This window comes from Rhineura floridana, chromosome 4 (genome assembly GCF_030035675.1).
Source record: "Rhineura floridana isolate rRhiFlo1 chromosome 4, rRhiFlo1.hap2, whole genome shotgun sequence".
In the NCBI taxonomy this organism is placed as follows: Eukaryota; Metazoa; Chordata; class Lepidosauria; order Squamata; family Rhineuridae; genus Rhineura; species Rhineura floridana.
In genome coordinates, this window is record NC_084483.1 from 174,581,557 (window position 1) to 174,594,644 (window position 13,088).

At 44.6% G+C, this 13,088-nt stretch overlaps 1 protein-coding gene across 1 annotated transcript in view; it reads left to right on the forward strand.

The window, feature by feature from the left end:
• The window catches only part of PACC1 (proton activated chloride channel 1), a 36,516-nt gene that overhangs the window by 18,738 nt on the left and 4,690 nt on the right, over positions 1 to 13,088 (forward strand). Inside the window, exons 4-7 of the mRNA XM_061625262.1 lie at positions 2,277 to 2,431; positions 3,454 to 3,596; positions 8,316 to 8,460; positions 12,220 to 12,324. Of these exons, the coding sequence (XP_061481246.1) occupies positions 2,277 to 2,431; positions 3,454 to 3,596; positions 8,316 to 8,460; positions 12,220 to 12,324 (548 nt within the window). The remainder of the gene's footprint in view (positions 1 to 2,276; positions 2,432 to 3,453; positions 3,597 to 8,315; positions 8,461 to 12,219; positions 12,325 to 13,088) is intronic.

Consider the following 13,088-nt stretch of genomic DNA (forward strand, 5'->3'; position numbering starts at 1 on the left):
CGGAAGCTCACTGTGGTAGTGTTGTTGGGCACACTGTGGCTAAAATGGCCTGTATCAATTTTGACTTGGATGATATAGCAGTGGCGTCCAGAGTCAACTCTTCTCCTGTTGTGTTTTGGGGGGATTTCAATTCCTGACACCTAAGGTTGTGGACAAAGTACTAAGAGATCTTCCCCCAACAGTGTGCTTGCTTGACCCTTGTCCCCATCACTGGTGAAGCTTGCTGAGAGAGGTTCTTAAACTGGTTAGTGCTCATCATTAATACATCACCGAGGGGAAGAGTAGTTCCAGCTGTTTCTAGAGAATCAATTTCAAGACAGTTACACGAGAAATCTTCCTCTGAGCCCCTTGCGTTAGGTAGTTAGAGACCTGTTCTGGCTTTCCTTTATTAGCCAAGGTTCAAGCAACCAGTCACTTATCAACTCTAGGAGTTTTTGGACAAAGCAGATTATCTAGATCCATTCCAGTCTGGCTTTCAGACAGGCTTCAGGAAAGAAACTGCCGTGGTTGCCTTGGTGGAGAATGTCTTATCAGGAGAGAGACTGTGGGAAATGAGGTCATGTTGATTTCAGTGGCTTTTGATACCATTGACCTCAATGTCTTTGTGGGCTGTCTGGATGGGATAGGAATGTGTCGTTCATACCTGTCAGGTAGGCTCTAGAAAGTGGTGCTGTGGCATCCTTTTTTCAGCAGCGAGGCAAAATCAGGGGGATTGCTTATGGAAGCTATTGTTGCTCACAAGTTAATTCTGGATATTTTGGGTCTCTTTCTCGCCTTTGGAGAGCCACTCCCCAGCATTCCATCCCTTTCTCCCAACTTTCTGTCATGCACAGACTTCAGTCTCAGTGGCTGGTGCCACCAGGGACAGAGAGCAGGGTTGCCTTCACTGCAAGTGTCTCCAAGTGCACCCTTTTGTTTCCTTCCATGTAAGGTGACTCGTTTCCATTTTCTCCTATGGGTCACTTGCAATGAGGGTAAAACCTGCCCTCTCTCTAGGACTGGGAGTGTGCACGCGTTTGCCGTTGTTTGTGTGCAGACTACACGGAGATGACCCAGAGGTTCTTGCTGTATAGTCTCCCCAGTTATAATGATGGGCATATTGTATAGTTTACATAGAGCGTTGCAGCTGGTAGCAATCCAGAGGCTTCCCATCTTACAACAGCAGTTGTGGCAGACAGCTTGAGTGTGGCAAGAGCATGCGGTCTGCTTACTGATGAACCTTGTGGGGCATTTAAAAATGAGGGCTTTTTTGTTTTGTTTTTTCCTCACACACAAAAAAGCCTTCCTGCTGCTTCAAGCAGCTGCTTCATTGCCCTCAGCAGTTTGGTGGCATTCCTGAGACAGAATGACCCATAGGAAGAATCCTACACCATAACTTAATATCACTCTCAAGGTTATTATTTGAGGAGGAGGGGGATATGTGCCTCCATTGGCCATTGGGGGCAGCCATCTTTTTCCCCCTTAGCAATGACACTAAGTCAGGGTTCCCAAACTTTTTTTCCACACGGACCAGTTGAAAGCTGCTGATGGCCAGAGAACCACTGAATGAATTTTCCACCAGTTGTAGCAACTGTAACGTGCTGTGCTAAGTATGGTTTCTAACTGTATCTTTGATTTCTCACATTGTGTTTTATTGCATTACAATTTGCATTCCATAGAATTCAGTAATCCAACATTCAATAATCAATATTATAATTCAATAAAATGCAATATAAGAAACAAAAGAAGGAATAAAATATGAAGAAAAATCAATTTGAATATTTAATGCGGATATGCCGTGGACCACTTGAATGAAGCTTGCAGACCACTGGTGGTCCATGGACCACAGTTTGGGAATCCCCTGCACTAAGTCCTGGCACAATGCCATTGTCATGGGGCATTCTGTCCCAGAAATGCTGCTGAGGTGCTGGGGACAGGGAGATGCATGGTCCGGCGAGGGGCAGGCAATATTTGGCGTAGCTTTAGTTTTGCTCACCAGGCATTGTTTCCTGACTGTCAGAAGTGCTCTGGATGTTGGGTAGATAGCTTTCTCATTCCTGTTCCGTATGATCCTTTCCCTGGAGATGTTAGGGATTGAACTTTGCACTTTCTGCCAATGAGCTTCCAATGTTTATGGCTTTCACACCACACTTCCCAGCTCCACCTAATATTCTATCCATCCTGACTTTCACTGTACCTTCCATATGAAGCATTAGCAGTGCTGTGTCTGTGATGGTTTTATAGCAACCGGTGGCTGATCCAGTTCATTAGAAATATAATACTGTCGTTCCAAACAGGTATCGCCCTCTACCCAGGCAAAGCTGAACTGCTGACTTGCAAGCATCACTACTACGATTACATTCCGCCTCTGGTAAATCCAGGTCAGCCAGGAGAAATTGAATGTGTTACTCAGAGAATCAACTACACAGATCCTTTTACTAATCAAACAAAGGTAATAAGTCTGTTGCATATGTGGGGAACCTTTGGCCCTCCAGATATTGCTGAACTATAACTCCCATCAGCCCTGGGCATTGGCCATGCCTGCTAGGGCTGATGGGAGTTGTAGTTCAGCAACATCTGGAAGGCGAAAGGTTCCCCAGTCCTGGTTGAGCCCAGTATTGTATTCTCCTCACCCCACTATGTGATCCTTTTAGCTGGATATCCCAGAGATTGAATCTGGAACCTTATGCATGCACTCTATTGCTGAACTTCAGTCTCTCCCTAATCTAATTAGCACATCTGCCTGAAGACTTGATTTGCTTAGCCCAGGCATGGGGAATCTTTGATCCTCCAGATGTTGATGAAGTACTACTCCCATCATCCCTGGCCATTGGCTATGCCTGCTGGGGCTGATGGGAATTGTAGTTCAGCAACATTTGGAGGGCCAAAGGTTCCCCACACCTGGGCTATTGGATGCAGGGTTTGTTGAACCATACAGTCTGAAGGAGCCTGTTAGTCCATCTAGTTCAACTCCCTACTCAATGCAGGAAATCCAGAGCATCCCCAACAGATGGCTGTCCAGCCTCTACTTGAAGATCTAAACAAAGACTTCTTGCTGATTTTGTGACAAGTCTTGTGAGTGACATCTTCATGCATGATAGCACATGTTTTCTTTAGGTTTTGCTCAAAGTATTTTTGATTACGCCTGTAGCTGACAAAGAAAAGGGATGTGGGAGGCATTTTGTGTTTTTTTCATCTTAGAGCAGAGGTAGCCAATGTGGCACTATCCAGATGAGGCTGGATTGCAGCTCCCACCATCCCTGAGCCTCGGCCATTTTAGCTGGGGCTGACCTGGAACATCTGGGCCCAGGAACATCTGGATGGCCCTATATTAGTTACTCCTGTCTTCAAAACACCAGAAAATCTTTGTTCTGATCAGTCCAGAGAGGCACATCTTGACACAGGAGGGAAAGCTTCCCTTTTGCCTGCCTGACTCCTCTTCCCACATGTCTCCTCTGTTCCTTGTGCTCTCAGAAACATGCTGTGATTGTTGAAGGACCTCAGGATGTGAAGAGACGAGAACTGGTGTTCATGCAGTTCTACCTAAATGAGACGGACCAGGATTTCAGCGCAATAAACTACCTTCTCTTTTCTTCATTCCAGGAGTTCCTCGACAGGTACAGCCTGCCTCATATTTTCTATCAAATAAAAAGCTGGAGGCCCACTGGGAGCAGTGCGGTGTAGTGGTTAGAGTGTTGGGCTATTTTTTTATTATTTTGTTTAGAGCATTTGTACCCCGTGCTTCAGCCAGAAAGGCTCCCAGAGCAGCTTACATACAATCCATTAAAACAAGACAACAGTCCTTGCCCAGTGGCTTACAATCTAAAATAAAAACAAAAAAACATGACATTCAAGGGAAAAGGGACAGGGAGGGAAGAGGGAGAAAAGCAAACACGCACCAACAGTAGTTCCTATAATGGCCGCTTGGCATAGAAACAGTTCAGGGGTAAGAGGTACCTGATGGAGCTGGTCTTTTGGCAAAGCTGATGGCAGGAGCCCTGCTTCTTGTCTCTCCCATGGAGGTAGCCTGATGGAATAGCTACTGCCAGGTGACAGTTGAGGGAGAGGATGCCTGATGAAGCTGGTCTTTCAGCAATGCTGATGGGCTAGGGAGACCCAGGTTCAAACCCCCAAGAATCCATGACGTTCACAGGGTGACCTTGGCTTGTAGTGGCAAATTCAGAAGTGCAGGGTCCCTTCATGATAGTCCCACTCGTTTGCCTCCGTTGTCATCTGCACTCCTCAGTCCTTCCTGCGCATGCCTTCTCCCACAACAACAGACATCCCTAGGAGCCAATCATCAATGAAAAGGGAGTGTGTTACTTACTGAGAAGTCTTCTCAGTGGTGACTCACCAGTCAACAGGAAGGGACAAGGAAGCATGTTAGAAGATACTTCTCAGTGGCTAACACACTCCCCTTTCATGCTGATTGGCTTGTAGGATGCTGGAGACATTGAGACTCTGCTCCCAAAAAAGTAAGGGGTCTAAGACCCCTCCAAGATCCCAGAGGGCTACACCCCTGCCAGTCACTAGCTCCCAACCTAACCTACCTCATGCAGTTGTTGAGAGGATAAAACGGGGGGGGGGAGAGACACATGTCCCCTCCTAGCAGCTGCTTGTTTGGGTAGGAATCATGGGAAGGCTACAAACAGTCATGGGAAACATGCCAGGGCCCCAAAATAGTGCACAGTATCTTAAGGGTATCACCCCCTCCCTTTCCTGAGCAAAGGTAGGGGAGGAAAGCAGTGGGCGACGTAATAGAATACATGGGGAAAGAGCTAGGATTTATTATATAAAAGGGAGGGCGGAGGAAATAAGAGGAACAACTCAGATGGGTACACAATGTTAAGACAAATCTGTAAGAGACATAACAGGGAGAGGATGGGGTCCAACAATTAAGACTTAAGTGATCCACAGGTAAGTGGCTAGTTTCTTACACTTGTCTCTGACTATACAATGCTTGGCTGGGAAGCATCTGTAGGTTTCGGTCTCTGTCACCCCAAACCCTGTCCTTGGTGCTATTGTGCATGCAAAGATAAATTCATGTCTCCATCATGCAGTCTGTTTAGACAGGCCTTAAACTAAAGTACAAGTGCTCTCTTTGAGAGACTGAGTCGAAGTGAATTCTGCCTAATTGCCTGTTTAGAAGCTCTCCATATAAATTAAGCGTAGCATGAATCATTCTTTAGAATCCCGCACTTCCGTTTTTAGGCTCTCCACATAGCATACTTGGCTGCCTTGGTAACCCATAATTTGACTGAGCGTGGAGAGGCTTCCCAACTGTAGTGGGCAAGTCTGAATAATTAAGAGGCCCAGCCAGGCCTGGTAATGGAGCAAAAGAGCCCTTGCAGACCGTCTTATGGAAAGCATTTATGTTTCCATCGAAAGCCTCGAGTAATATAACTTCCCTGGAAATTCAAGTGGGAGAGCAACTGTTTTGCAGTAAGATTAATGAAAGCCCCTTTCAGATGATGACGTTTTTTTCTTTTTTACTGCCAGAAAAGCCCCACACCCCAAAACACAACCAATATCCAGTTGTTGGCAGGCATTTGAAAGCCTGTCCTGCAGGAAAATTCAAAAATCTGCATTAGGGCAATACCTCCATCTTCAAAGAGTCTTAAGATGGAGTGAGGGATGAGGCATCAGATGTTCAGATGAGGGTGCAGTAGGTTCTATCTTGCCAGGGATGGAGGCAGGATTAAAAAGAAAGGAAAAATAAACGCCTTTGCCCAGAGCAGGCATTCAGAGTGGACCTTTCATCCATAAAGTCTCCAAGAAATCTCCACAGATTCCGTTGGAGCTATCCTTTCATCCTAGATTCAGTTAGCCACTTTCCTTCTCTCTCCAGTTTTTGCCACTCCTCTGCCTTTTGGAAGTTCACTGAATATTGATCCCCACACTTTCAAGCCATAAGGACTAGAAACTTTATTTTTAAATGAAAGTTGAGATTCTCAGGATGCTGAATTCTCTTGGCCTAATGTCAAATTATGGGCTTTGTAGCACGTGCACCTTCCCCTGCTGCTTATGTTTATTTGAAGCGAAAATTATTTATTGTTTGTTATATATTAATTTTGTTATTACATTTTTATCCCACCTTTCCTCCAAGGAGCTCACGTACATGATTCTCCTGCCCATTTTCACAACAACTCTGTGAGGTAGGTTAGGCTGAGAGATAGTTACTAGTCACCCAGTGAGCTTTGAGATAGTCACCCAGTGAGCTTTGTGGCTGAGTGGAGATTTGAACCCTGGTCTCCCAGATCCTAGTCCGATACTCTAACCACCGTGGGATCGTCACACACCGCTCCACACTGGCTCTCATATTAAGCTGTATTAAATGAAATATTATCATGTTGAATTGTTCCGAAACAATTCCCATTGGTCTAAAATTGTTCTGAAATATCTTCAATTACTCAAGCTTTTCTAGAAACCTCTAGATCATATTAGAAATTCTGTTGACCCTTTCACTTTCTAGTCTTTAAAATTGTTGGCAATGATCTCTGCCAGTGAAATCCCGATTTGGCATTTAATGTTCAAGAGGCAGATTGAGGAGAGCCTTGCACCCAGTTTTCTTCCTATTAAGAAGGCTTCATATAAAATACTGCCAGCTCCAGGCTTCTTTGGACAAGACGAGTCCTGCAGTGGAATCCCTTTCAGGACACTTCTTGGCCCTGGAAGCGGCCCAGCTGTTCCAAGTGCTGGTGCTAGGCCTGTGTGCATAGCGCTGTTAAGGAGGAGCTGACTATAACATAAAGCTAGGCTCCCTTCAGCTTCTCCTGTGCCAGCACAAGCAGACTTGTGTGACAGCAAGGACTCTGCTGCTGTTGCTATTTGAGCTTATGAAATACGAGCCTCCTGTGTTGATGACTGTGGAATGGATTAGTACCAAGCAATGGAAATATATATGTATCTGTCAGAGGGGCTCATCAAGGGAGTTATACTAGATGCCTTGGAAGAAAGCAGAATGGAAAATCAGGTTCAAATGTCATGGAATATTTAAATGCTACAAATCCCTGCTGTTGGTGCATCAGTTAAATTTGCCTGTTTCCAGACTTCTCATACAGGGGCTGAAATCTATGGAGTGCTCATATCTCAATAGCAGAGTGCATGTGTTTGCATTCTTGCAGTTCCACATTCAGTAAAGAGTTGGAAGGTACCCTGGAGGTCATCTAGTCCAACCCCCTATTCAGTGCTGGATCTTCAATGCAGAAGCAGTTAGAAACATCCCCAACAGATGGTTGTCCAGCCTTTCTTTAAATATCTCCAGTGAAGGACAGCCCACCACCTCCTAAGACAGTGTTTTTAAACACTTTATACCTCTGTGTTTCCATTCTAGATGCTTTGGTCCTGGCTGTGGTTGCATAGCTATTAAGGGAAGGCTGTCTGCACATATTTGGAGGCAGATTCATTATGAAGTCACATCTTACAAGCCCTGCCATTTTGAACAGCTTCTGGAGCCAAGATCTCATCCAAATTAAGCCTTAGGAAGGTGTATTTTAAATTCAATTTTATTTGATTGCAATGTGACCACTGTGGGATTCCCTCTAAGTTAATACAAGGCTCGAAGAGAACTGTTGTTGTGTGTTCACTAAGAGACTAAGCTACCAATCATGAAGTACCCAAATCTCCCTTCTGCATGAACTCACTCGATGCCCTTAGGTAGCCACAGTTTCTCACTTCCACATCTGCAATATGGAGATAATGATACTGACCTACCTTGGGAGGCGTGGTTCTAAGGCTTGCACCAAGATAATATACATTTTGAACACTCAAAAGAGCTAAATAAATGCAAAATATTGTTAAATAGGGGATAATCTAGCACAGGGGTTCCCAAACTGTGGTGCAGGAACTTCATTCGGGTAATCTGCAAAGTGTCTGTGGATTTATAGTTGAAAGCAGGAGACAGCACATCCATCACGTTAAATATTCATATTGATTTTTAATTGTATTCTTATTGCTTTTTGGATTTCTATTTTATTCTATTATGATTTGAATTCTATAGAATTTAAATCGTAATACAATAAAATACAATGCATAAGAAATGAAACAATGAAATACAATTAAAAATCATACTGCTTCTAGAACAGTGCATTACAATTGCAGCAACAGGCAGAAAAATCATTTAAGTTCTCCACCACGACCCTGGTGATTTTCAAGCGATGCGTGGGGGGAAAGAAAATTGGGAACCACTGGTCTAGCAAAATCAATAACCAAGGCAGCAGGCTATAAAGCCAACACTATCACTCACAACTTTCCCCCCCCAAGGTAACCAATCCTTGCAGCAAAGCTTCTTGACCTCCTTTCACTTCCACAACTAACCCTACCTCCTTCCACTGCAGTCCAAACAAATCAGAGTTTATGAAGGCGTGTGAGAGCTCCTATTCCAGCTGGAAGTTCTCCGGTGGTTTCCGAACCTGGGTCAAAATGTCTTTGGTGAAAACAAAAGAAGAAGATGGCCAGGAGGCAGTTGAATTCAGGCAGGAGGTACGGAGCTCTTGTGACGGTTCCTGACTTCAGTGGGCAACAAAGCACAGCTCTTACTGCCTGAGGGACTGTTCACGTCATCCAGGCTCGCTATTCCAGCAAGCTCTTTCTGCTGCTACCCTCCTGCTTTGTTAAGGAGAATAGTACTAAAGCTTAATCAGAATGACATATGGTGCAGCACACCATTTGCACTTTAGTGACACTTCATCCTGCACACTCTTGGCCCTTCCTATATGTCCCCCTCTTCTTGGAGTAGTAAGAAGTTCATGGGCAGCACTTACAGAGCATATTTTCCTTTGAGTGAGCACTGAAGACTCCTGCTGTCTTTGTAAGATCTCTAAAATCCACAGCTGGGCAATATTAGGACCAACCCAGCAGTCAGAAAACAGTGAGCAAGCTTTCACATCCTCTAAAACCCTTCCTCAGGCTGGATGTTACACAAAGGGCAAGAGGCAGGGGGAGATGAAAGAAAAAACCAAAAGCATAAACACCAGGCTGGATGTTGTAGCCATGAGCTCTGCATTTAGACTCCATTTCAAGATGGAGATTGCAGACTGAATGCTTATAAATAGACAAGCAGCGCAGATTAGAAGCAAGCAGGCGCTGAAAGCAGCAATCACGCCTGCTGATCCTGCATCAGAGTCCCAAATGATGCACCCCAAGTTTAGCCACCTCTGTTTAAAAATCTCATCTCTCTTTCTCTTTAAATTGTCCCTTCCATTTGCTAAAGTTTATGCTGTTTCCTAAAGGTCAGAAAGAAATTCTCAGCTTTAAATAAATGTTAGCCTCTCTTGTTAAGCTGCTGCTCACCCTGCCAGTTTAGCAAAACCATTGTGATTGGGCTTAACATAGTCATGCTGTTATACATCACTCATTTGTTTTTACACATTACCAGGGCAAAGCAGATTGGTGACGCTCACCTGTCTCCCTGTAATGTGCTATGGGCATCAGCTGTCCTTGTGTACTTTTGAAGACATTGTACCATATAGGTCCTAGCTGCTGTGTTCAGACAGAGACCTTATTATCTGAAACTGGATGTTCAGCTCTGGTTTTTCTGTGTGTTTCTGCCACATAAAGGTCCAAATACTCCTGTTTTTTCAGTCACCATATTCATGGCTGTTCCACTGCTTGTCATCCACACCAGTGGGTAGAGTATGACAGATAATATTCCAGGTGTGTGTGGAGGTTGTCTCCCCCCTCAATCACTCCTCCCTCCTTCTCTAGTTAGCTTACAGAATTAAACTTCCATTTCCCTGTTCCTTAAAAAAATTAAATGCACAATTCTGATTTAACAGAATTTCATGAGATCTATAATACTGTAATAAAAAGCAAATTAGGGCAGCTTAGTGCTGTAAGTGGCGGTGTAAGCATGCATGCGTGTGTCCAATTAAGATAATTCCTCTCTCCCAGCCTCCTCCAACTGACACTCAACTTCATCTTAAAGTATCCAGGGATCTTAACCGTTTTGCTGACAGGAGGGATCAGAATGAAATGAGCCCTGAGTCTCTTCTCACTCTTTTCAAACCTCTCCAATAGTCTCCTGCAATATTGGAGAAGGTTTTAAAAACAACAACGCTGTAACAGGTACAAAGTGGGCTTCCTGCGGCACAGAGACCCTTGCATCTTTCTGCTTCCTCCTGCTGTAGAAGACTCTTGGAGAAATTTAAACAAACAGCAAGAAGAGGTTCAGGATTGATTCAGTCCCCCTCATCACTCTCAGCAACATGACTGGATCCCTGGGTGCTATATACCAAAGGTAAACATCAGCTGAAGAAGGCTGCAAGAGAGGAATTATCTTTCAGTTATAGAAATATTGGCCGTCACATACCCCCTCCCCATTCAGAGCATTAAGCAGCCCCAATGTTAATTTTTATTATTAGAGGTCCTAGACAAACCTGTTTATGTGAGGAGGTGTGGCAATAGAGACCACCCACTGAAACAGCAAGCACCCACATAACAAACTCTCCCCCCCCCTCAAAAATGCCCTGAGGAGTTTCCACACCAGCAGTAACTGCAGATCTATAACTGGTTATTTTTACTTAATTGGATTTTCCGCAGTGAAAGGGAAATCCAAATTATACAAAGGAAAAGTAGGGGCTGGCCTTTTGATGACCATGGCATTCTATGGATGCTGGGGGGGGGAATCTTCCAAGCATAAGCAGCAGCGAGCTCACAATAAATTGCTGTGTGGAAGCGGCTGGTGATACAGCCCCTGCAAAAAGAGCAACTTGGCACCAGGCCCTATTTTTGTGGAAATGAGGCTTCTGCAAAATTAATGGTGTTAAAGATTTAGGTTTAGGCTCAGGATAGGGACCCTCCAGATGTGATTGGACTCCACTCTCATTGGCTCCAGCCAGCATAGGCAATGGACTCAGGGATGATGGGTGTGGCAGTCCAATAGCATCTGGAGGGCCACAAGTTGCCCATCCCTGCTTTTATAGACCCATCCCATATGGTCCTATCTTTGCAGTGTTTACTTGGGCAGGCCTTTCAATGTTTGAAGTACAGTTGGTGGAAGTCAGGAGAAAGTCTTCTTTGTAGCAGCACCCAGCTGGTAGCACCCTCTTTGGATCCTTCATTGATAATCTTATGTCACTGCCTCAATACTTTTATTTTTGTTTAAAACAGGACTTTAGCTTGTTTTCTGCTTCCTTTTATGAATCTCCCTTTTGTGTTTGGATCTGCTCTGCTATTATTTTTATTTTACTGGATGGTTATGAGTTAAATGCATTTTTAGGGTATTGTTTTTAAAAGACAAGTCATTTTGAGTGCTCATGTTGGAGTTGAAAGGTGTGATAACAAATCCCAAAAAATTAAAGAGGCAGCAGTGAGCGGCAGGGCCTTGTGTGGCCATGAGTGTGCCCATGAGTGCACATACCTGCTTTAGAAGCTGCACATGCTTCAGATTTCATCTGTAGTATGTTTAGAAAGAAAGAACTTGGTACAATCTGTATCCTTCATCCTTACAAAGTATTGTAAGAATGCATTGGTAACCTCGAGACTGGATTACTGCAATGCACTCTATGTGGGGCTGCCCTTGGGCCTGGTCTGTAAGCTCCAGCTGGTGCATAATGCAGCAGCTAGACTGCTGATGGGGGCAGTCAGCTGACAGCAGGTGACACCCCTGCTAAAAACATCTGCACTGGCTGTCCATGTGCTGTCAGGCCAGGTACAAGCCCTGAACAACTTGGGTCCAAGATACCATAACGAACTGCCTGAGCCTTTATATCCTAGCCTAATCCCTGAGAATATCCAGAGGAGTGCTTGTCCCCGTGTTACAGAGGCCCAACTGGCCTCAACCACAAGTCAGGCATTTAGTGTTTCTGGTCCCATTTTGTGGAACGCTCTTTAAGCAGAGATTCGTCAGGCATCCTCGCATTTGACTTTCAGGCATTTCTTGAAGACTTTTTTGTGCCGACAGGCCCATGCAGATGTTATAATGTTTTTGAGTAGCCTGTCATTTTAATGATTGGTTTGCATTGTTTTAAATATTTTTATTTTGCCGTACATGGCCCTGGTGTTTTGCGAGGGTGATATATAAATACATTTTTAAAATAAATAAAGTAATGGTAGAAATGCATTGTCAGTGACCAATTTTGCTCACTGACGACTTAGTCTCAAAACTGCCCATCAGTTCCACATCCCCTTCCTTCTGATGTTGGGGCTTTTGGATTCCTAACCCTTTGAAGGGCATTGTATTCTGGAGTGGCTTATATGACAGTAACTGCAAAAGCCTTTTTCTCCTTGTGCTGTCGCCAGATCAGTGTGGTTAACTACATTGAAAGAAGAGCAAAAGCAGGCGGGGACCAGCTGTTCTTTGTGGTATTTGAATGGAAAGATCCTTTTATTCAGGAAGTTCAAGATGTAAGTAGATTTTAGTCATTTTACTTAGATGTAAGATTTCTGTTTGTTTTCAGCCAGATGGAAACGTCCATAGTGTTTGAAAAATAAGCAGGTGCTTTAAAGAACATGCAAGGGAGAGGGATTGTGAAGCTGTATGGACTAGCCCCATTCCCTTGCCAGTGTGCGCAGCGGCCATGCCTCTCCCCTGCTATCTCCGCAATCAACCAGCACGTGAAGGGGCTCTACAGATACACTGTGTGTGTATAGAGGTCCTCCAGGCAAGCAGGGGGCCCTGGGCCAGTCAGGATCCTCCCTCGTGTGGAAGAGCTATGATTGCATACATCAATGGTAAAGATGTAGAACACCTTCACCCAGTGGCTGAATGTGGGAGGTGGGTGTGAGGGGGGAATGGCCCCTGATTATGTTAGCACTACCCAAATCCATGACCCTCCTTAGGAGTTCTATCAACTCATGGATGGAGTTGTCTGAGCGTCCCCCATCTTCTCTTCCTGGCAGTGATACAGCTATAGAAAGACTTTTTGTGGGTGTGTAACAAACACCAGGGTCAAGCCTGAGTGTCTAAGCATATAGATCCTAGGAGGAACAATAGCTTGGTAAGAAAGATTAGGCTGTGCATGCGAAAGACCCCAGGTTCAATCCCTAGCATCTCTGGCTAATAAAAGTATTGTGCAGCAAGAGATGGGTAAGATGTCTGCCTGAAATTCTGGACACCCACTTCCCGTTTGAGTACATACCAGGTGAGATGGACAACTTCTGTGAGCCAG